Genomic DNA, 25,800 nt, shown 5'->3' with positions numbered 1-25,800 from the left:
ATCTGTCCTCAGCACCATTGATTAAAAATAGCCATTACACAGTCCTTGCAAAAGTGAAGACTTGCTTTCACAATGGGGACAATACCCCTCTGTATAGTGGAACAGATTAAGAGCAGATCTAGCTATCCAAAATTCCCAATCTACACATAGATTCATAATTAACAATTCATAATTAACAGTAAAATTCGATTACTGCATCATCCTATAACCTTGTAGTGTGGTATATCTTTCACTCTGTAATCACAGTCACTCCACAATCTGAATCCTGGTTCTAATCAATCTTAAATCCTAGATATTTAGCAAGGCATACTTGGAACAGCATCAGATGTATTTTAGAATTAGCTACTGGCATAACGATGCATTATTAAAGATAGCTGGCTAAAAAACAAGCTAAGCAGTCCCACAGTCATAGGTCAGAGAAAAGCATAGTTGCCTATCTTATCCGGTCAAGGGCAATGATGTAGAAATATGCAACTAATGCAAGGAGAATTCACCATAAAAATATTTGTCCTCAGCAATGATGAAACTCAGCAGGTGAGTGAAAAGTAAAGGGTAAGATATTTAAAAATGTCTTTGCTCAAAACCGCCAAGTGGATGACCCCATTATGCTTCCTCAAGATTGAAATAACTCCACGGAGGCCAATATCTCATCACCAAGTCACCTTTTATTTACATGTGGAGGGTCCTTGACACTGATCCAGCTGCCTCAGAGCCAGCTCTCAGAATAAACAGAACCTGTGACACTCCTGTTTTCATCTGTCAGCTAGGGCTCCCTGATTGGATCAAATTAACAGTCTCAATCAGGGCAGTCATATTTTATGAGGTATACCTTGGTCGATCTTGTTACAATCATGACACTGATGTCTTCACCATCAGAGAGACTGATGGGCAGCTATTTTGCTTTATCCTGTACAACTATAAGCAGTAATTGAGTTCTGTTGAGACAAAGGCAATGGGCTGTAACAACATTTCAATAATAATGCTGAACATTTGTACCCTGATGCTAACCATTTCCCTAGCAAAACTGTTCCAATAAAGCCATGAAATTGTCTTATTTAGAAATAAGCTCAATGCTAATTTATTCAATTGTCACCCTCATAGTTTCCTCCTAATTAACAGTAAATATTTGGAGGAATAATCAACAATATATTCAAACAACAGGTACTATCCAACAACCTGCTCAATTTGGGTTGCAGCAGAACCCAAACAGGACTGAGCCAGACATTGAAGTAAAGCTCAACTTTTGAAGAACTGGAAACAAGCTGTCATCAGCATCAATGTACCATTTAACTGGGCATGACATCAAACAGCACCAGCAAAACTGGTTATGAAGAGAGTTTTTATGGGGTGCGTGGGATGTGTTAAACAGAAATCCTTTCATTGGCTAGAATTATATATTACATAAAGGTAGATAGTAATGGTTGTCAGAGGCAAATCTTCACATCTGTTCTAATATCACTAAAGGGGACCAGAGTTTATCTGGATATGGTAGCATAGTGCTTTTATTACACTGGTAATCAAGAGGCGTGGAACATGGAATACTATCTATACTTATGACAGCATGGTGGCTCAGTGGTTATTATGGCTACCTGACAGGGACCTGGGTTTGATTTCAGGCCAGGCCACTGTCGGTGTGAAGTTTGCACGTTCTCCACGTGTCTGTGTGGCTTTCTTCCGGGTGCTCCGGTTTCATCCCACTATCCAAACATGTGCAGACTGGCCATGCTAAATTGCCCATAATGTTCAGGGTGTGTAGGTTAGGTACATTAGTCACAGGAAATGTAGAGTAATAGGGTATGCAGAATGGTTCTGGATGGGATACCCTTCAGAGGGTCAGTGTGAACCTTTTGGGCCAAGTGGCCTGTTTCCACACTGTAGGGATTCTATGATATTGCCCTCAAGACTCACACCATTCTAACTTGGAAATGTCTTGCCTTTCCTTCATTATAACTGAAGCTACATCTTCAAACACCTTGACTGAATGTGTTGTGGAGGTCATAGACTACAGCAGTGGTAGAATGTTCTGAAGGACAATTAAGGTTGGGCAATCAATGCTAGCCTTGATGGCCAAACCCATATCTGCTGAGTGAATCTTTATAAGGAATTGCACTCACTGGTCACACAATTTTCAGCTGCTTCATCAATGATCTTCCATGCCATAAAGTGGGGAATAAGGCTGTTCCATAGTGTTCATCCATTACTCATTTGATAATAAAGAAGTGTTTGTCATGAAGTAACATAATTTGGAAAATGTTCAAACTTAGTTGGACAAATAGCTTGGATCACTGCTGTACCAAGTAGTAAACATCTTGAACAATAGAAAGCTCAATGTCTTCTCTTCACTGGATAGAGTAGACACAGAAAAACTGTTTCCACTTGTTGAAGGAACAAGAATGAAAAGATACAGATTTAAAGTGATTTATAAAAGAAGCAAGATCGAAATGAGGAAAAAACCTTATTCACTCAAGGACTAGTTAGTGTATGGAATCCATTGCTGGGAGAGGTGGTGGAGGCAAGTAAAATTGAAACATTCAAGAGGGTGATTATTTGGATAGAAATTGAGTGCAAGGGTATGGAGAAAAAGCACTGACCTTTATTTGAAGAACTGGGACAGGCATAATGGGCCAAATTGCATCTTTCTGCACTGTAGGGCTTCTGTGATTCACCTGTGAGGGCAGCACATATAGATAGTAATGTGCAATTTTGATTTGTTTTAAATTCAGTCGTGGAATGTGGATATCACTGGCTGGGCCAGCACCCGAGTTGCACTGTACTATTATTTGGTCTTTCGTCCTCACGCATTAACCACATATCAAATAATTCTGAGTGAAACATTAATTGACAATAGTGAGTAGAGTGGGTTCTTTCCTGATTATATGTTTTATTGAGATCTGTCTCTTGATTAAATTTTAAAAACATAAAACTTAAGCACCAAGTTAGCTTGGAGCAGTGTTTTTAGTACTGTAAGACTGGGCTATTTTCTGGGTCTGCAGATTGTTAAGGAGCAAAGATGCCCTTTAGCGGAGTGATATGCTCTTCCTGTCAGATGTGGGAGAGTAGGGAGAGTCACCATGTTACTGATGATTATGTATGCAGGAAGTGTGCCTGGTTATGAATCCTGTCAGATTGCATGGATTGGTTGGAGCAGTAGTAACAGGCAATAAGAAATTTACAGGAGCTAGGGGGTGTGATGGATGACAGTAAAAGGAAGGGAGAAAAGCCTCAGATATAGTCAGGTAGATGGGTTACCACCAGGAAAGATAGGAGAGGGAGGCAGGTCATACAGGAGTCTCCTGTGTCTATCCCATCTCAAACAAGTATGCTGTTTTGGAAAATGTAGTGTGATGAACTCTCAGGGGAATGTAACAGAACAGCCAAGTTTCTGGTACCAAGAATGGCTCTAACATATTGAGGGGTATGTCAGTTTCCAAGTGATTGATTGTGACAGGGGACTCTTTAGTCAGAGTAACAGACAGATGTGTTTGCAGCCGGAAGCAAGAAATCAGAATGGTGTGTTGCCTTCTGGTGCTAGGATCAAGGACTTCTTTCAGAGGGTAAAGAGTGTTCTCAAGGGGAGAGGGACTAACATTATACACATTGGAACGAACAATATAGGAAGGAAAAAGGATGAGATTCTGAAGGGTGAATATAGAAAGCTCGGCGGGAATTTTAAAAGGAGGTCCTCATGGGTAGCAATAGCTAGATTATTCCCGGTGCTACAAGCTAGTGAGGGTAGGAATAGGAGGATAGAGCAAATGAATGTATGGCTGAGGACAGGGTGCAGAGGAGAAGGGTTAACATTTTTGGATCATTGGAACCTCTTCTGGGATAGAAGAGACCCATACAAGAGGGACGGATTGTACCTGAATTAGAAGGTGACTAATATACTGGCAGGGAGATTTGCTAGAGCTGCTCGGGAGGATTTAAACTAGTAAGGTAGGAGAGTGGGACCCAGGGTGGTAGTGAGGAAAGAGATCAATCTGAGACTGGTACAGTAGGTACAGTACAGAAGTCAAATGGTCAGGGCAGGCAGGAACAAAGTAGAGAACAAGGTAGGACTAATAAATTAAACTGCATTTATTTCAATGCAAGAGGTCTAACAGGGAAGGCAGATGAACTAATGGCATGGTTAAGAACATGGGAATGGGATATCATAGTAATTACAGAGACACGGCTCAGGGATGGGCTGGACTGGCAGCTTAATGTTCCAGGATACAAATGCTATAGGAAGAATAGAAAGGGGGGCAAGAGAGGAAGGGGATAGCATTATGGCTGTACTTAGAGAGGACATTCCTGGGAATAGAGAAAGGGGAGTTATTTGGGTGGATTTGAGAAATAAAAAAGGGATGACCCCCTCATTGGGATGACATTACAAACCCCCTAACAGTCAGAGGGAAATTGAGAAATGAATTTGTAAGGAGATCTCTGTTATCTATAAGAATAATAGGGTGGTTATGGTAAGGAATTTTAACTTTCCAAACATAGACTGGGACTGCCATCATGTGAAGGGTTTAGATGGGCAGGAATTTGTTAAGTATGTACAAGAAAATGTTCTGATTCAGTATGTGGATGTACCAATTAGAGAAGGTGCAAAACTTGACCTACTCTTAGGAAATAAGGCAGGGCAGGTGACTGAGGTGTCACTGGGGGAGCACTTTGGGGCTAGCGACCATAATTCTATTAGTTTTAAAATAGTGATAGAAAAGGATGGTCCAGATCTAAAAGTTGAAGTTCTTAATTGGAGAAATGCCAATCTTGACAGTATAAGGACAAAAAGGTAACTAGGGAGAGAATAGGGCCCCTCAAATATCAGCAAGGTTGCCTTTGTGTGGAGCCGCAGAAAATGGGGGAGATACTAAATGTGTATTTTGCATCAGTATTTACTGTGGAAAAGGACATGGAAGATACCAAATGTAGGGAAATAGGTGGTGACATCTTGAAAAATGTCCATATTACAGAGGAGGAAGTGCTGGATGTCCTTAAACGTATAAAGGTGGATAAATCCCCAGGACCTGATCAGGTGTACCCGAGAACTCTGTGGGAAGCGAAGGAAGTGATTGCTGGGCCTCTTGCTGAGATATTTGTATCATCGATACTCACAGGTGAGGTGCTGGAAGACTGGAGGTTGGCTAACATAGTGCCACTGTTTAAGAAAGGTGGTAAGGGCAAGCCAGGGAACTATAGATCAGTGACCCTGACGTCAGTGGTGGGCAAGTTGTTGGAGGGAATCCTGAGGGACAGGATGTACATATATTTGGAAAGGCAAGGACTGATTAGGGATAGTTAACATGGCTTTGTACATGGGAAATCATGTCTCACAAACTTGATTGTGATTTTTGAAGAAGTAACAAAGAGAATTGATGAGGGCAGAACGGTAGATGTGATCTATATGGACTTCAGTAAGGCGTTCGACAAGGTTCCCCATGGGAGACTGGTTAGCAAGATTAGATCTCACAGAATACAGGGAGAACTAGCAATTTGGATAGAGAACTGGCTCAAAGGGAGAAGACAGAGGCTGGTGGTGGAGGGTTGTTTTTCAGAATGGGTCCTCTACTTTTCGTCATTCATATAAATGATTTGGATGTGAGCATAAGAGGTATAATTAGTAAGTTTGCAGAACACACCAAAATTGGAGGTGTAGTGGACAGCGAAGAAGGTTACCTCAGATTACAACAGGATCTTGATCATATGGGCCAATGGGCTGAGAAGTGGCAGATGGAGTTTAATTCAGATAACTGCAAGGTGCTGCATTTTGGGAAAGCAAATCTTAGCAGGACTTATACACTTAATGGTAAGGTCCTAGGGAGTGTTGCTGAACAAAGACACCTTGAAAGTGGAGTCGCAGGTAAATAGGATAGTGAAGAAGCTGTTTGGTATGCATTCCTTTATTGGTCAGAGTATTGAGTACAGGAGTTGGGAGGTCATGTTGCGGCTGTACAGGACATTGGTTAGGCCACTGTTGGAATATTGCATGCAATTCTGGTCTCCTTCCTATCGGAAAGATGTTGTGAAACTTGAAAGGGTTCAGAAAAGATTTACAAGGATGTTGCCAGGGTTGGAGGATTTGAGATATAGGGAGAGGCTGCTGAGGCTGAGGCTGTTTTCCCTGGAGAGTCGGAGCCTGAGGGGTGACCTTATAGACGTTTACAAAATTATGAGGGGTATGGATAAGATAAATAGACAAAGTCTTTTCCCTGGGGTGGGGGAGTCCAGAACTAAATGGACATAGGTTTAGGGTGAGAGGGGAAAGATATAAAAGCGACCTAAGGGGCAACTTTTTCATGCAGAGGGTGGTACGTATATGGAATGAGCTATCAGAGGAAGTGGTGGAGGCTGGTACAATTGCAACATTTAAGAGGCATTTGGATGGGTATATGAATAGGAAGGGTTTGGAGGGATATGGGCCGGGTGCTGGCAAATGGGACTAGATTGTGTTGGGATATCTGGTCGGCAAGGACGGGTTGGACCGAAGGGTCTGTTTCCATGCTGTACATCTCTATGACTCTATTAGGCAAGAGCTTTCACAAGCTGATTGGGGCAGATATTTGCAGGCAAAGTGATGATTGGAAAGTGGATAGCCTTCAAAAATGAGATAATGAGAGTCCAGAGACAATATATTCCTGTTTGTGTGAAAGGAAAGGCTGGTAGGTGTAACAAATGCTGGATGACTAGAGAAATTGAGGTTTTGGTTAAGAAAAAGAAGGAAATATATGTCAGGTATAGACAGGATGGATCGAGTGAATCCTTCAAAAAAAGACATTAGGAGTATACTTAAGAGGGAAAACAGGAGGGCAAAAAGGGAACATGAGAGAGCTTTGGCAACTAGGGTAAAGGAAATTCCAAAAGAATTGTATAAATGCATTAGGAATAAAAGGGTAGATCGGGAGAGAATAGGATCCCTCAAAGATTAGCAAGGCAGACAATGTGTGGAACTGCAGGAGATGGGGAGAGATAGTAAACATGTATTTTGCATCGGCGTTTACTGTGGAGAAAGACATGGAAGCTATAGAATGTGGGGAAATCGATGGTGACATCTTGAAAAATGTTCACATTACCAAGGAGGAGGGGCTGGATGTTTTAAAGCGCATAACGGTAAATTAATCCCCAGGAGCTGATCACCTGTACCCTAGACCTCTGTGGACAGCTCGGGAAATGATTGCTGGGCCCTTTGCTGAGATATTTGTATCCCAGATAGTCACAGGCGTGCTGCTGGAAGACTGAAAGTTGGCTAACATAGTGCTACTTTTAAGAAAGGTGGTAGGGAAAGCCAGGGAACTATAGACCAGTGAGCCTGACATCGGTGGTGGGTAAGTTGTTGGAGGGAATCCTGAGGGACAGAATTTACATGTACTAGGAAAAGCAAGGACTGATTAAGGCTAATCAACTTGACTTTGTGCGTAGGAAATCATGTCTCACTCACTAACTTGGTTGAGTTTTTTTGAAAAAGTAGCAAATTGGATTGATGAGGGCAGAGTGGTGGTCATGATCTATATGGACTTATATAAGGCGTTCAACAAGGTTCTGCATGGTAGACTTGTTAGCAAAGTTAGATCTCATGAAATACAAGGAGAACTAGCCATTTTGATACAGAACAGGCTTGAAGGGAGAAGACAGAGAGTGGTGGTGGAGGACTGCATTTCAGACTGGAGGCTGGTGTTTGACATTTTTTGACATTTTTTGACACTGCTTTTTGACATTTATATAAATGACTTGGATGAGAATATAGGAGGCATAGTTAAAAATTGGAGGTGTATTGGACAGTGAAAAAGGCTACCTCAGAGTTCAACGGGATATTGATCAAATGGGCCAATGGGCTAAGGAGTGGCAGATGGAGTTTAATTTCGATAAATGTGAAGTGCTGCATTTTGGAAAGGCAAATCCGAGTAGGACTTATACACTTAATGGTAAGGTCCTGGGGAGTGTTGCTGATTAAAGAGACCTTGGAGTTTAGGTTTATAGTTCCTAGGAAGTAAAGTCGCAGGTAGATAGGATAGCTGAGAAGGCATTTGGTATGCTTTCTTTTATTGGTCAGAGCATTACGTATAGAAGTTGGGAGGTCATGTTGCGGCTGTACAGGACATTGATTAGGTCACTTTTTGAATATTGTGTGCAATTCTGGTCGCCTTCCTATCAGAAGCATGTTGTGAAACTTGAAAATGTTCAGAAAAGATTTATAAGGATGCTGCCAGAGTTAGAAGATTTGAGCTATAAGGAGAGGCTGAATAGGCTGGGGCTGTTTTCCCTGGAGCATCGGAGGCTGAGGGGTGACCTTACAGAGACCTATAAAATCATGACAGGCATGGATAGGATAAATAGACAAGGTCTTTTCTCTGGGATGGGGGAGTCCAGAATTAGAAGTCATAGATTTAAGCTGAGAGGGGAAAGATTCAAAAAGGACCTAAGGGGCAACTATTTCAAGCAAAGGGTGGCACGTGTATGGCGTGGTGGAGACTGGTACAATTGCGGCATTTAAAAGACATCTGGGTGGGTATATAAATAGGAAGGGTTTAGAGGGATACCGGCCAAGTGCTGGCAAATGGGACGAGATTAGGTTAGGATATCTGGTCGTCATGGACAAATTGGACTGAAGGGTCTGTTTCTGTACAGTACATCACTATGGCTCTATGGCTCTGTGACTCAACTAAAATAATGAAATTCTATTCCATTCACAGTGGGATTTGACAGATTTATTGACTTCACTTATTCACTTCCACACGGTATATCGTTCTTATTTTTTTTTAGATTACATTACAGTGTGGAAACAGGCCCGTTGGCCCAACAAGTCCACACCGACCCGCCGAAACGCAACCCACCCATACCCCTACATTTTACCCCTATACCTAACACTGCGGGCAATTTAGCATGGCCAATTCACCTGACCTGCACATCTTTGGACTCTGGGAGGATACCGGAGCACCCGGAGGAAACCCACGCAGACACGGGGAGAACGTGCAAACTCCACACAGTCAGTCGCCTGAGGCAGGAATTGAACCCGGGTCTCTGGCGCTGTGAGGCAGCAGTGCTAACCACTGTGCCACCGTGCCGCCCAATTTATATTGACATTTTGCTTTTTTTTGCAGCTGAACTCAAAATGAGAGCAAACCATTTATTATTAAGAATGATTGTGAGAATTGGAATGTGCTTGTTGCCAACCTGCATCAAGATTGCTCTATGATACAACTCCCTGGAAAGCTAATCTTTCTTTTACTAGAGCTTTGATATATCCATCACACTGTCTGTCGATGGTGAAGGCTGGGGCTGGAAAGTTTTGTTCGGTGAATATTTAACTGAGCCCTTGGTGAACGATCAAAGTGTAATCCATTGTGGAAACACTCTTTCTGTGGGCATCAGGGATGGCAAAGATACACTGGACTGTATGAAGGGTCTGTTTATTTAATTTGGTGTCATTGCTACCATGGAGACTGAGGTTGGTCTCAGTGAGGGATGATTTTGACTTCGCGTTTCTTCCGGTTCACTCTCCGTACTTTAGTCTCTAGGCAACGGGTAAACACAATCTCCCGGAGCAACCGGAACACAGCGGGTTACTGGGATCACAGGGATCACCGGGATCACAGCAGATTCCGGGAGCGAGCACCGACGATCACGGGGGGATCACCGTGGGTTCTCTCTGGGATCGAACCGGGACCAGGATTAAAACGAAACCTTGTGGATCACCGGGATCGAACCGGATCAGATCTGGATTAAAACGGGACCGAGATCAGGCCGTCACCAGAATTAAACCACAAAGGGATTAAAGCAGCAGTGGGGTCAGACAAGGGTTAAGTGGGTACTAGGGTCACACACCAAGGTCATACCAGGAGCAAGTTCACAAACTAAGACCTAAATCACTCCTGGATTAAACCAGGAGCCACCATCTGGATTAAATCAACACTGTAATCCAACCGTTTCAAACCAGGACCATGGCAGGGTCACAGTAGGATTAAACAGGGACAGGTATCAAAAGCACATTATTTCCACACTAGGACCCGCAGTGAACAGGTACTGGTAGCAAATCAGGATTAAAGCAGCACCAGGATCACACAGGATTAGGAACACATCAGGAACAAACTAGAACCTACATCAAACAGGCCCACAGACACTAATTCAAGATCAAGTCTGGAAATAGATCAAACCAAGATCAGAATCGATCTGTGATTGAACTGAATCAAACAAACATTGAAATTAAACCAGAAGAGAGACGTAGGATCTGAGACTGTGAGGTTGTGAGACTGTGAAAGTGGGAGAGGGACTGGGATAGCAACTGGTAATGAGAGGGGAAAGTGGATTTGAGATCTAAGTGGGATTGAAAGGATAAAACTGAATAACAGGGTTGAACCAAATCTAAACACAGAGATCAGTGTGACTGGAACAAAGGACAGAGGCTACTTTCAGGTAAAGAAAAGACAAAAGATCCCACATTAGCAGAGTGTGGGATATTACATCTTATTTTAGCAGGTAATATCAATATGTCAGTGCCATTTTCCAACACCACGCTGCGGATTCCCCGTGGTTTTGGGAATTTGTTGGAGGGCCTGTCCAGAGAGGTGCTGAGGCATCAGCCAAAGGACATCATAGAATTCGCTGCCATATATTTTGAGGATTTGCTGGAGAAGAGGGAAGGTAACTGCAATCATTTTGATATCTTGTCCTCTGTACTTTCCTGACTGTCCGACAATAGCTTGCAATTTCCCAAGCTCTTCAATTTAAAGTTTTCATCCTAGTATTCAAAATCCTTCATGAGCTCTCTCCTCTAGCTCTCTGTAAGCTCCTCGAGCACTACAACCCTCTGAGGTCTCTGCATTGTCCAACACTCACCTCTTGTGCATTCCCCACTTCCTTTGCCATGCCATTAGTGACTGTTCCTTCTGACGTTTTGATGCCAGTCTCTGGAATTACAATCTCTCCCATTTCTCCATCTCTCTCATTTAAGCTTTGCTGAAAATCTACCTCAATGATCAAACTTTTAATCACCCATTAATGTCAAAACTTATTAATTTTTGATTTATTTTATTTGTCTGATTATGCTTCCTTGCATTTCTATAGGAGATTTTCAACATTAAATGTGCTATGTTAAGACAAGTTATTGTCGTAAGTAGGATTGGCCAGTGTACAAGCTGATCCGACAACTAGTACCAAAATTTGTGTTCATATAGACATATGGCCAAAATTATGTTATATTGACATTCTTAGTGTCCGGGGCAGGACTGAACCAAGGTGCACACACTAAAGAACCTTATTCTTGTATAGTGCACAACTTCACAATAGGAAGGGATTATTGCAAATGGTAAGATAATATAACCTTGGTGATAATGGAATGAGAAATTATACCAGAAGTGAAGAACTTCAGTTGTATGGTGAGATTGGAGGTTCTCCTTACAGAGTAGCCTACAGGGAAGATTGAACAGAGATGTCAAAATCATGAAGGGTTTTAATACAGCAGATGAAGAAAAGATGTTTGCAGTGACAGTAAGGTGGATAAACAGAGGACATTTGTTGGCAAAAGATTCTGGCTGGAAATGTGTTATTGGGAATGCATTGACTGAGAGATTAGTGGTGGCTAAATGCCCTTCTTCTAGATACTTTTAATCCACCTGCTCAGATATACTGTGACTTACATATGTCTAGGGCAGGTGGGGTTTGACTCCAGATCTTGGATTATTCATTATAGGATCAAAAGGACATGAACGCTTTGGAGAGGGTGCAGAGAAGGTTTACCAGGATGTTGCCTGGTTTGGAAGGTGCTAGCTATGATGAGAGGCTGAGTAGGTTGGATTGTTTTCATGAGAAAAAAGGAGATTGAGGGGGAACTTGATTGAGATCTACAAAATCATGAAGGGTATAGACAGGGTAGATAGAGATAAGCTTTTTCCCAGGGTGAAGGATTCAATAACGAGAGGTCCTGCTTTCAAGGTGAGAGGTGAAAAGTTTAAGGGGGATACACGCGGCAAGTACTTTACACAGAGGGTGGTAGGTGCCTGGACAATGTTGCCAGCAGAGGCAGGCACAGTAGATTCATTTAAGATGCATCTGGATAGATGCATGAGTAGGTGGAGAGCAGAGGGATACAAATGCCTAAGAATTGGGCAACGGGTTTAGACAGTGGATTTTGATCGGCTCAGGCTTGGAGGGCCGAAGGGCCTGTTCCTGGGCTGTAAATTTTCTTTGTTCTTTATTATGAAGAGAAGAGGAGCTTACTTTTGTAGCCACATGAATATATGAATTGCATTGAGAAAGGCTAATTGGAGCAGCCAGTCACTGTGTACAAGCAGTCATGTTACCTTTAAAATGGAAGAATTCTTGTATTGCTGTTTGATAACTATTTACAGTTCCAATATTAATGTAATCAAACAAGAGATAAATAGTTATTTACACCTCTCCACCACACACGTTTTTCTATATGCGAGTATTGAAATTGACCATATGAATTATTTTGCAACAAAACTCAAGTGTATAAATATCAAGCTAATGAATAAGATATTACCTATGTCATTTTAGATGCCCTGATATCTGGCGGGAAAAGAACAATGAGTTCATTATTGTTTAAACCATCCAGTATCTTCTGCCTGTTTTGCAACTTGATACACATGGCACAGATTTTGAATGTGTCATGTGGCAACTATCTATCTGGTCCCATGACAATAGATGGAATCAATGCATCTAACCACAATATGAAGTTGAGAGAAATGGAAGTCAGATTTCTATTTTTAATTTAGATCAAACCTCAAGGGTAACTGACTATCAGCTCTTTTCATTGTGAAACTTTATCAGTGAACATATCTCATCATATGAAAGTTGAGAAGTAAAATATGTAAGATTGGTAAAAAGGGTGGTATGGTCCTAATTTTAGAACATTATATAATTTAAAATAGTTTGAAGATTTAAGTAGAACTTCAGTGATCAACCTCATATGTAACTTGCACAATGTGCAGCATAGCAATGGTAATTGTGGTAATTATTCATTCATGGGTAGTATTAGCAATCTGGTTATACATATTCCAGGAGATGTTAGTGGAAGTGATCTCACAGAGAGCTGGCACTGTGGTATGAGCAAGTTCTAAGGGAGTGTGAGACAGGAAAAGCAAACCAACTTCAGTTTGGCAAGTGGAACGAAAATACAGCAAGGTTTGAATAATGACTGAAGTTCAGAGAAAGAGAAAGTCCTATTTATTCTTCAGGGTTTGATGGGAAACTATGTTTCAAACAGAGATATTAGAAATCCCTAATGGTTAATGGCATATTTTTCTCAACAGTGCTGTTTATAATGAAGTTAAACCTGAAACCTTGGTCCCCAACATGAGACAATTGTAGTGACTTGCTGGCCATTTCAGAGGACAGTTAAAAGTCAATCACTTTGCTGGAATCACATTTTGTTACAAATACAAAGTTTAGAAGACTATCATGTTTTGCGACTGTCTCCATAATTTATGACTAATTAAGGATTGAAGGGGTGACATGACCTGCTATGAATTCTGCCAGACAACAAGCCTTAGGTTTTAAAGGTTAAATGGTAGGTCCTGGTTTTCTTATAGGGAAGAAATGTTCATACCTGTAGTAATGATAAGAACAGCTGTGGTTGAAAACTCGCAGAAGGTATTGAGAATGTCAGGGTTTATACATGCTTATATAGTGAACTGCTTTTGTAAGTTCAAGACAGGATTGAGTTAGAGATCTAGTTAATTAGAATTTTTGCCTCCATACATGTTCAAGTGATTCAATCTGCCATAAAGATGGGCTTTGGAAAGAGTTTATAGCAAGCTGCAGGTGGTCCCTAGACTAGGAATGGATTCCAGTCCTGAATACTTTTGCACGTTGATCTGCATGCAAGTTGGAACACAATACAGTCCAATATAGAATAGCCATTTGCTGTGCGCTCATATGTTTGCATTTCAGATAGTTTAAGTTATTATGAATATGGGATCATGATCATAAATATGAGTGCTCAAATGTTTGTAAATTAAGGATTGTCTATATTGTATTAGTGGAGTCATATAAAATATTCCTGAAAATCAGAGATGCAAGTCAGTCTGCAGTCATCTGTGTGAGTGAGAGAACAAGAGCAGGAGATAGAGGTAGTTAATCCTGTACCTGCAGAGAAAATGTTGACCCAATTGTTATCCATGCAGAATGTGGGTGGAATCTCATACTGAGATTAAAGAGAATATTTGTGAGGATTAGAGAAGGCTGAACAATTCACATAATTTGGACTAGAGTGAAGGAATCTTCTCATGTAAGCCTCACAGTTAAAGTCAGTTCTGGAATTTAAATCAGCCGGCTGGGAAAGGAGAAAGGAAGCAGGCCATCATAAGTGAAAAGTAGCTTCGAGCTGGCTCCAGGAGAATAAAGTGTCCACTTAGGGCACAGCAGAACTATAACCATGACAGGGTACTGCTGGAGATGTTAAAAGTTGTATGGGGGAACCTTTTTGAAAGTTTAAAATATAAATTGTCTACTAACACATGGTTAGTCAATGTGCTTTTAGTTTGTTTGTAACAGTAAGAGTTTTAAAGCTGTATTCTTGTATGAATCGTTCAATCACTCTAACCTCAAATATCTCCTTCAAAGTTATTGGTGTGTACAGGGATCATAACATTATTAACCAGACCAGTGTAAGGTTTGGCAGATAACCTTCCTTAAATGACATTAGTCAACCCATCATGATTTATGAACAATCCAGTCATTTCATGGTCACAATTTCTGATAATATTTTTGTGCTTCAGATTTATTTAATTCATTGAAATTAATTTACCTGATTGCTATGGTGGCATGTTGAACTCTGGTTTCCAATATGGTCTTTGGTTACTAGTCCGATAGGACAATCATGATAATTCCAAATCCATAAGGATAATTTAGGAGCTGCAATGTAAGTGCATTCCACATGTGCACACTTGTGAAATTTAAACAAAACATCAGTCTTAACAGCAAGCGTAACTATTCAGTTTGCGTTGATGTTGTAGTGTAAATGGGCATATCTAGGCTTATGAAAATAGAGCCTTTCTTAAGAACCATCAATGATAACAGTTCTTCATGAGTTAAATTTGCACCCCAACTTTGAAATTAATTCACTTTATTGTAACCATTCCCATGTTCTTCATTTAAACTTTTTCTTTCTTAATCCTCCCTCCTCTCATCTCCTCTTCATTCACTTCAGCCACTGGTATAGACCCTGCAGACTGGGCAGCAAAATTGGAGGATCGATTCTACAACAATCACGTTTTTAAGGTAGGTACTTGCACTCAGCTCCTGATTATGTTCAATGACTCTTGAAGGATAGTCTGAATCTTTAGGTTAATTAGTATGTGAAACTCATACTGAGGGTTCTGTGGAAATCCATTAATGGTGAGCTTAGTAATTTCAATGTTTATCACTTATATTGCCCTGTATATATTGTCTTCCTTAGCTGACTGTTTTTGACTCAATGGAGAAGCATTGTTTTGCAGTACATTATGAATGGGTTTGAAATGGTAGCCATAGACAAATGTTTCTACTTATTGGGAGTTGAAAAGGAGAACTCATAAACTCAAGATTGTCTCTAATAAATCCAACAGGAAATGAAGGGGAAGCTTCTTTACCCTGGGGATGGTAAGAATATGGCACCTACTACCATTTAGAGCAGTTGAGGTGTATAGATATATTTAAGGCGAAGCTGCATATCTTCATGATTGAAAGAGGAATCAAAGGGTACGCTGAGATGAGGTATTATTAGAGAAGTCTGGTGTGGGACTAAACATTTAAATAGACTGATTTAGATGAGTAGAGAGTGTGTTGCTGGAAAAGCACAGCAGGTCAGGCAGCATCCGAGGAGCAGGAGAATCGACGTTTTGCTCTGGAGCCCTTCATCAGATATGAGGCTGGGAGCCCCGGGGGTGGAGAGACAAATGGGGGGGGGGCCTGGAAGGAAGGTGACTGAGAATGCAATCAGTGGATGGAGGTGAGGGTAAAGGTGATAGGTCAGAGAGGAGGGTGGAGTGGATAGGTGGCAAGGAAGATTGACAGGTAGGACAGGTCATGAGGGCAGTGCTGAGCTGGAAGGTTGGAACTGGGGTAAGGTAGGGGGAGGGGAAATGAGGAAACTGGTGAAGTCCACATTGATGCCCTGGGTCCCGAGGTGGAAGATAAGGTGTTCTCACATCGATGCCCTGGAGTTAGCCCATTTCTGTGATGTAAACTTTATGTAACTGTCATTAATGTGTACACAGATAGGGTGAGATTAATTGGAGGAGATTACTTGGTGTAGGATTGCATAATAGAATGTCGGAATACAATGATAAATCAAAGAATTACAGATACTGGAGCTCTGAAACAAAAGCAGAAATTTCTGGAGACGCACATGAAGAAAGCAAAGTTGACATTTCGAGTCCCGTCTGAACTAGAGTTCAGATGAAGAGTCACCAGACCCGAAGCGTTTACTCTGCTTTCTTCCCACGGATGCTGCCAAACCTGCAGATGTTCTCCAGAAATTATTGTTTTAGTATCAGAAACTATAGCCTGAAAACAAGAGAGGGCAAACTTACCATCTGGTCACAGGAGGAAGCCTTCTGGTAGAGATGATTGCCCAAAGAACTGATGGATAAAGATGAAGCATGGAGTGCAGTATGCCAGACCAAGAAGGGCCAGGTCTGGAGGTGGATAGTAAACTTAACTGAACCAATGTTATTGGACCAGAACCCAGCTAACTTTCCGACTTAGCTTGAATTCATTTCTGGACGGGAAGGCCTTAAGCAATTGAGGTCCTTAAGCAGTTAACCGATCATCTAGCCTGGTCTGGAATTACTGCAGCTACTGGTGGGTTGAAAACACGTCAGCCTACATGACTGTCAGTTTTTGGTGGGACATCCTCTTGAACTACACTAATTTGTGCATGATAGAGGACATGGGAAAGCCATTTCCTGCTGAAAGCCATCTCCTTGACCTTGCTCCTGAGTTGCCTCCCTCCTCTCCCTGCAAACCCAACCCCAGCATCCTCACTAAACAGCATTAGTGTAACCTTGGTAAAATATTTAAAATATTCAGGTTAACAATGACAAAATTGTTTTTGTCCAAACTGGATTATTTAATGGATCTTTCTTGTTAGACAAAAATTAAACTTGGTTGCAGTTTATTGACATTTCATATTAGAGGGCAAAATCTTTTAGGGAATTGAATGATATGGGCTACAGCAAGAATGTTTGCAGAGTTATGTGAGATGTCCAGCAAGGCCTGTTTCATTTCCAGGAGCAACACAGTGCATCTTTTATGCATGCATCAGGAGGTGAGACAAGTTTGTACTAGCCTGGGATGAGTTGTTGTTCAAAGAGGATAATTGCTTGTCATAAATAGCATAATTCGCCTCATTAATATTCAGCTTCCTATCTGACTAAACATGCCGAACAAGCTCGACACCTAGAATTCTCAACATAGAAGTCAGAGTAAGTACAGGTGACTTCAACTCACTGCTGACTGTGAATAGCCTTCACGTTGCTCAACACCAAATAGCACCTCATGGTGAGATCCATGGGCACTAGCTGTATTCACTCGTCAACCATGGACATTGGCATTTGATATTTTCCAACCTCTCAGGATTGTCATGGCTTCCCTCCGATTCATTGGCAGGATGCTTCAGAAGTAGCAACCTGCCTTGCAAGGTGGACCAGCAACTAGCATTGAAAGGCTGCTGCAAGGACATTTTGTGTGCAAGGACAGGAACCCTGCTCATGGATTGGACCAGACTGCTTCTCAGGGCTAGGTGAAAGTTCATTTACTCTCTTAGTGTTTGCATACTTGCCTTGCAAGCTTTACTGAGCCATGTTGCTCACATGCTGGCACTTCAGCCAGAGCCAAAGTCCCTAAGCACTACTGTATTGATGTGCTCTTTTGTACAGACACCCAGCCATGCTGCACACCACGTTTGTCCGTAGGGATCTATCTGTGAGAGACTATTTCATTCAGAGCCCAGTAAGCTTATACTATAACAAGCACCATCTCCACAAACTCCCGCGATACATCTCATGATCACTCGTGTCCCCACCACTTTCAAAATCCCCTTCAAGATCACCCAACACTCCACGTGATCATCAAATTTATACGTGATCACCAAAAGTTTTAATTGTAAATCAATACCTGCACTATTAAGCCCTTTTGCAAATATCAATGCTACTTCAACTTCTGTCCTTTACGTCTTTCTCTCATCTCATCTTATATTCTATCCAGAATTCTCTCTTCCCTGATCTCTCTTTAACATCTCTGATATGTTATGATAATTCGTCCACAATGTACCCACCACTTATAGAGTCATGGATTCATTGAGATGTATGGCACGGAAACAGACCCTTCGGTCCAACTCGTCCATATCGACCAGATATCCTAAATTAACCTAGGCCCATTTGCCATATTCTTCTAATCCCTTCCTTTTCATATACTCATCCAGATGCCTTTTAAATGTTGTAACTGTACCAGTCTCTACCACTTCCTCTAGCAGTTCATTCCATACACGCACCATGCTTTGCGTGAAAAAGTTGCACCTTCGGTCCCTTTTAAATCTTTCCCCGCTCACCCAAAACCTATCTCCTCTAGTTCTGGACTCCCCTACCCCACGGAAAAAACTTTGTCTGCTTACCCTATCTATGCCCCTCTTGATTGTATACACCTCTATAAGGTCACCCCTCTGCCTCTGATGTTCCAGGGACAACTGCCCCAGCCTGTTCAGCCTCTCCCTATAGCTCATGCAATTTCTCCCCATGCAATTAAAACTTATATGCTCCTGAACTATAGCCTTGTCTGCAGTATTCCCAGCTCAAAAATGTGTTGCTGGAAAAGCGCAGCAGGTCAGGCAGTATCCAAGGAGCAGGAGAATCGACGTTTCGGGCATAAGCCCTTCTTCAGGAATGTAGAAGGTGTACCAAGCGGGCTAAGATAAAAGGTAGGGAGGAGGGACTTGGGGGAGGGACGTTGGGAATGCGATAGGTGGAAGGAGGTTAAGGTGAGGGTGATAGGCCAGAGAGGGGGTGGGGGCGGAGTGGTTGGGAAGAAGATTGCAGGTCAAGAAGGCGGTGCTGAGTCCAAGGGTTGGGACTGAGATAAGGTGGGGGGAGGGGAAGTGAGGAAGCTGGAGAAATCTGCATTCATCCCTTGTGATTGGAGGGTTCCTAGGCGGAAGATGAGGCGCTCTTCCTCCAGGCGTCATGTTGCCATGGTCTGGCGATGGAGGAGGCCAAGGACTTGCATGTCCTTGGTGGAGTGGGAGGGGGAGATAAAGTGTTCCGCCACAGGGCGGTTGGGCTGGTTGGTGCGGGTGTCCCAGAGGTGTTCTCTGAAACGTTCCACAAGTAGGCGGCCTGTCTCCCCAATGTAGAGGAGTCCACATCGGGTGCAGCGGATGCAGTAAATGATGTGTGTGGAGGTGCAGGTGAATTTGTGACGGATATGGAAGGATCCCTTGGGGCCTTGGAGGGAAGTGAGGGGGGAGGTGTGGGCGCAGGTTTTGCATTTCTTGCGGTTGCAGGGGAAGGTGCCAGGAGTGGAGATTGGGTTTGTGGGGGGTGTGGACCTGACAAGGGAGTCGCGGAGGGAGTGGTCTTTCCGGAATGCTGATAGGGGAGGGGAGGGAAATATATCCTTGGTGGTGGGGTCTGTTTGGAGGTGGCGGAAATGATGAAGGATGATACGATGTATCTGGAGGTTGGTGGGGTGGTAGGTGAGGACCAGTGGGGTTTTGTCCTGGTGGCGATTGGAGGGGCGGGGTTTAAGGGCGGGGGAGTGGGAAGTGGAGGAGATGCGGTGGAGAGCATCGTCAACCACGTCTGAGGGGAAATTGCGGTCTTTGAAGAAGGAGGCCATCTGGGTTGTTCGGTATTGGAATTGGTCCTCCTGGGAGCAGATGTGGCGGAGGAGAAGGAATTGGGAATATGGGATAGCATTTTTATAGTGGGCAGGGTGGGAGGAGGTGTAATCTAGGTAGCTGTGGGAGTCGGTCGTTTTATTCCCATCCAACAGGGAGCCAAGCCTGACATTCAGGGTGTGGGCTTTTTAGCATTTGTACATTTAGGAAGCTTATCCTAACCAGATCTAGCCCATTCAATACATGTGATCACTACTATTGCCCCTTGTGCTGACAAACTACAGCTGGCTTCAGGAAGAGTTCTCAGTATTTGAATGTAAATATTGAATCCAGTTTGCTCTTGATGGGATAGGACATTCTCACTTGGAATGTAACTTATGCATGCTGAACTGTTCATATAATGTTTTTTAAGTTGCTACTTTAGACAGATGACCACATGTAAAAAAAAAATGTCAAAACAAAATACAAATAAAGTTGTCAACCACTGTCGGCTTTTAAATTCAAAACCATGACTAAAGAGTAACTTGCATTCGAGTATGTTCTTAAAAATCTTATTATTTCCATGCTGTCTTTACTTGGCAAACTCTCAGTTCAGTTTTCTTTTGTCTGCTCTGTTTTATCCCAATTTATTTGCTCTCATAATCTCCCGGAACTCAATTTTTCTTTAATATGCTTTTCCATTTCACCTCTCTACTTCCTCTTTGTGCTCTAATCCTTGGTTTCACAAAAAGTCAAAATATAATGATGAACATGCCTGTTTTACTGTTTCCAATTTGTTGCGTTCAGCTGTTCCTCCCTGAATTGACATTTTTGAACCAGTGTCTGTTGACAGCCAAGCATATTGAATGGAAAATCTCGAATGCCGATATACTTGCATTGACATTAAAAAGAAGTGGAGTTTTGAAGATGAATATTCTTTCCTGTCAAAAATAGAGTTGCAGCTTGAACATGGAAAGTTTATGACTTAGGGTGCTAATGAAGCAAAGGAAAAGAGTCACTCAAGTACATCCACCCCAGAGAAATGTTAGCTTGCTCTGTCTCCATGGAAGCTGTCTGACCCACTGTGATCTTCAGCATTTGTTGTTTTAATCAAAATATTTTGTCAGGAAATGACACAATGAATTCTGTTTGTAACAAAATACAACCTGGCTTCAAATGTGGATAGAGATAACATATCTGAGGAAATGTGATGAAGTAACGTGATCCAACACTTTCTCAAGTTAAGTACAAGTATACACCAAGAATGCATGCTTCAAAATTCATTCTAAGCCCTTTGAATAATTAGCATGCGCAAATAGCCAAATATCATCATATGAAGTGTAACCTACGTTAGATTCTCCCATTTAATTGGGTTTTCTCAAAGAATGTTCTTTCACACATCCTAACTGTAATGATGTGATGTGTTTTTAGTTCCTGGCACAAAGGAGAGAATGCATGTTAGTACACCACTGCAAATGCTTAAGAGTATCAAAATGAAAATGACTTACTTCATTGTATGACAAGAAATAGGAAATTGATGGAAAATGGAGAATTACCGCAATACAAAATTCAATTGATGCCTTCTGAGGATGCCACCTTATATATCCTTACCACTGAGAGCATCAAGAGAATGGGAGAATACAAATCAAAAAGCTTTTACAAGCTTAGAACCATTATGTGTTTTTTTTAGAATATGCTGCTACTTATGCAAGCTACATGATCACAATAACATGACATATTATAATGCAAGGCAAAAGTAAGGACTGCAGATGCTGGAAACCAGAGTCTAGATTAGAGTGGTACTGGAAAAGCACAGCAGGTCAGGCAGCATCCGAGGAGCAGGAAAATCGATGCTTTGGGGCAAAAGCCCTTCATCAGGAATGTGCAGCATCCACTTGAAGGTGCTTCTTGTATCCAGCATTGCAACGTATCTCCACTTCTTTTGTAAGCCGAGAGGAGCAGCTGATATAATTTCTTCAGCAACTCTGCACCTTGTGGTACTCCTTCTGTCTCACCAATATTCATACACAATGCATGCTTAACTATGCATTCCATTGTGTATGTAACTTGCAATCTTGAGGAGGTACAACAGAGTGAGTCATCATCTCCATGTGAAGACAAGAAAATGGGAGCATTTAGAACAGAAACCTGCTGTCCAATGGCCAATTGAGTGCCATCAGTAACTACTTTAAGAAAGTCAAGTGAGATGAAATTTGGCAGCCATGATCTGCCAGTGAATGACTAGGTGAAAATGGGCTATAAATTCTGTGTTACGATCGAGCCCTCCACAATCACCTGGTGAAGGAGCATCGCTCCGAAAGCTTGTGTGTTTCCAATTAAACCTGTTGGACTATAACCTGGTGTTGTGTTATTTTTAACTTTGTACTCCGGCATCTCCAAAAAATGTACAAAGATGCATGAGTCCAGTGACATTGAACAAATTGGCTAGTAGTTCAGATGATCCCTGTGTTACCTTGGGTCAAGGTAAAAGTGTACCAGTTGAGGGCATTAATGACTTTGCAGTTAGCCCTCCTTCTTGTACTGATGAGCCAAACCAACCATGCAGAAAATGTACAGATATGCTACCAAACATGGAAATTAATTCAGTAAAAATCTGGAATTAAAAGTCCAATGATTACCATGCAAACTACACAGAACGTTCCATGATGTTTGGGCTCTTGTGGCATGGTGATAGTGTTCCTACTTTTGAACAAAGAACAAAGAACAAAGAAAATTTACAGCTCAGGAGCAGGCCATTCAGCCCTCCAAGCCTGAACCGATCCAAATCCACTGTCTAAACCTATTGCCCAATTCCTAAGCATCTGTATCCCTCTGCTCCCCACCTACTCATGCGTCTGTCCAGACGCACTGTAAATTAATCTACTGTGCCTGCCTCTATTACCTCTGCTGGCAACGTGTTCCAGGCACCTACCACCCTCTGTGTAAAGTACTTGCCGCCTATATCCCCCTTAAACTTTTCACCTCTCACCTTGAATGCATGACCTCTTGTTATTGAAACTCTCACCCTGGGAAAAAGCTTATCGTATCTATCCTGTCTATACTGTTTATGATTTTGTAGACCTCAATCAGGTACCCCCTCAATCTACTTTTTTCTAATGAAAACAAGCCTAACCTACTCAATCTCTCTTCATAGCTAGCACTTTCCATATCAGGCAACATCCTCATAAACCCTTTCTGCACCCTCTCCAAAGGGTCCACATCCTTTTGGTAATGTGGCGACCAAAATTGTACACAGTATTCTAAATGCGGTTGAAACAAAGTCTTGTACCAGTTTAACATGACCTGCCAGCTCTTATACGCAAAACCCTGTCCGATGAAGGCAAGCATACCATATGCCTTCTTGACCACTCTACCTACGTGTACAGCCTCCTTCAGTGTACAATGGACCTGAACTCCTACAGCTCTCTGCTCATCAACTTTTCCGAAGGCTCTTCCGTTTACAGTATAGTTCGCTCTAGAATTAGACTTCTCAAAATGCATCACCTCACATTTGCCTGGATTGAACTCCATCTGCCACCTCTCCGCACAAGTCTCCAGTTTATCTATATTCTCCTGTATTCTTTGACAGTCTCCTATGCTTTCTGCTACTCTACCAGTCTTCATGTTATCTGAAAATTTACTGATTAGACCAACAATGCTTTCTTCCAGATCATTCATTTATATTACAAATAGCAGTGACCCCAGCACTGACCCCTGTGGAATACCACTGGTCACCTTTCTCATTTTGAGAAACTCCCTTCAACTATTACTCTCTGTCTCCTGTTGCTCAACCAGCTCTTCATCCACCTAGCTAGAACGCCCTGCACACCATGTGACTTCACTTTCTCCATTAGTTTACCATGGGAAACCTTATCAAATGCCTTACTAAAGTCCATGTATATGACATCTACAACCCTTCCTTTCTCTAACAACTTCGTCACTTCCTCAAAGAACTCTATTAAGTTGGTAAGGCACGATCTCCCCTGCACAAAATCATGATGCCTATCACTGATAAGCCCATTCTTTTCTAAATATAAATAGATTTTATCCCTCAGTACCTTCTCTGGCAACTTTCCCACCACTGACGTCAGGTTCACTGGTGTATATTACCTGGAATATCTCTACTACCCTTCTTGAACAAGGCAACAACATGAGCAACCTCCAGTCCTCCAGCACTTCACCTGTTTTTAAGGATGCCAAAAAGATATTTGTCAGGACCCCAGATATTTCCTTCTCGCCTCCCTCAGCAACCTGGGATAGAACCCATCCGGTCCTGGGGATTTGTCCACTTTAATATCCTTTCGCCTACTGAACATATCTTCCCTTCTTATGTCAACGTGATCCAGAGTAAACAAGGAAAGTCTGGGTTCAAGTCCCACCTAGGTTAGAAATGTGTAATTACTTGCCCAAAAGATTGATACTGTGTCACCCTGCTGAACCCAAGTTCATAGCAGCATAAAGTCAGACTACCTAACTTTGGTGTTAGCTGATCTCCCTGGTGTACTGTATTTAATTTGCTGTGTCCCATGATGCAGCTACATTGAAAGGTTTCCTCTTATTTGAATTGAATTAAATTGATTTGAATTTATTGTCACATTTACCGAGTCACAGTGAAAAGCTTTGTCTTGCAAACAATACAGGCAGGTCACATAGTTACGTAGCATAGATAGTAAATAATAGGTCAACTGCGTCTAAAACAAAAACACAGGTACAGGAGAATGTTAAGAGTTTGTGAGTCCATTCAGTATTCTAACAACAGTAGGGTAGAACCTGCTACGAAACTGGCTGATGCGTGTGTTCAGGCTTCTGTACCTTCTCCCCGATGGTAGAGGTTGTAGAAAAGCATTGCCAGGGTGGAATGGGTCTTTGAGAATGTTGGTGGCCTTTCTTTGACAGCGGGCCTGTTGGAAGGATTCTCTAGACAGGAGGTTGACCTTTGTGATTGTCCAGGCCGAGTTCACCACTCTCTGTAACCGTCTCCAATCTTGAATGGCACTGTTGCCATACCAAGTAGGGATATATCCAGACAGAATGCTCTCGATGGCGCACCTATAAAAGTTGGCAAGGGTATTCACCATCACTTTCCTCATTCCTGAAGAAGGGCTTATGCCCGAAACGTCGATTCTCCTGTTCCTTGGATGCTGCCTGACCTGCTGCGCTTTTCCAGCAACACATTTTCAGCTCTGATCTCCAGCATCTGCAGCCCTCACTTTCTCTCAAAGATATTCACCATCATGCCAAATTTCCTCCGCTGCCTGAAGAAGAAGAGATGTTGTTGGGTATTTGTAACCAGTGCGTCCACATGAAGAGTCCAAGAAAGTTTGTGTGGATGACCACTCCCAGGAGCTTGACACTCTCCACTCGTTCCATCTCTGTGTTGTTAATGTGTAGGGGGGCATGAGTAACATCCCGCCGAAAGTCAATAATGAGTTCCTTGGTTTTGCCGGCATTGAGAGCTAGGTTGTTCTCAGTGCACCATTTTTCCAGGTCTTCCACCTCCCATTTGTAGTCTGTTTCGTCGCCATCTGAGATTCGACCGACTATGGTGGTGTCATCAGCAAAGTTGTAAATGGTATTAGTCTGGTATTTGGCGATGCAGTCATGAGTATACAGTGAGTACAGTAGGGGGCTGAGTACGCACCCTTAGGGGGATGCCAGTGTTGAGTGTTAGTGAAATATTGTCCCTGATCTTCACTGATTGTGGCCTGTGGGTCAGGAAACTGAGGATTCAGTTGCAGAGATTGGGGCTTAGTTTAGTAATCAGTCTCGAGGGGATAATGTAGTTAATGAGTAGGATTCTTATGTAGCTATTCTTGGTGTCAAGGTGTTCTAGGGAGGAGTGAAGGACAAGTGATATGGCATCTGACATGGATCTATTGGCTGGTGAGGCATATTAGAGTGGGTCAAGAGTAGTGGGGAGACTAGAGGTGATTAATGTCATGACCAGCCTTTCAAAGCACTTCATGACCGCCGAAGTTAGGGCCACTGGGTGGTAGTCATTGAGACAT

At 42.3% G+C, this 25,800-nt stretch overlaps 1 protein-coding gene across 1 annotated transcript in view; it reads left to right on the top strand.

Annotated features, from left to right (window-relative positions):
• Positions 1-9,560: 9,560 nt before the first annotated feature.
• The window catches only part of LOC122540713 (uncharacterized), a 68,367-nt gene continuing 52,127 nt past the window's right edge, over positions 9,561-25,800 (top strand). Inside the window, exons 1-2 of the mRNA XM_043676832.2 lie at positions 9,561-10,620; positions 15,149-15,219. Of these exons, the coding sequence (XP_043532767.1) occupies positions 10,467-10,620; positions 15,149-15,219 (225 nt within the window). The 5' untranslated portion in view covers positions 9,561-10,466. The remainder of the gene's footprint in view (positions 10,621-15,148; positions 15,220-25,800) is intronic.

The sequence above is a fragment of the Chiloscyllium plagiosum genome, unplaced genomic scaffold, assembly GCF_037043375.1.
Source record: "Chiloscyllium plagiosum isolate Xiang-an unplaced genomic scaffold, Cpla_swu_hap1 HiC_scaffold_29, whole genome shotgun sequence".
NCBI lineage: Eukaryota > Metazoa > Chordata > Chondrichthyes > Orectolobiformes > Hemiscylliidae > Chiloscyllium > Chiloscyllium plagiosum.
This window is presented reverse-complemented; position numbering and strand designations above follow the sequence as displayed.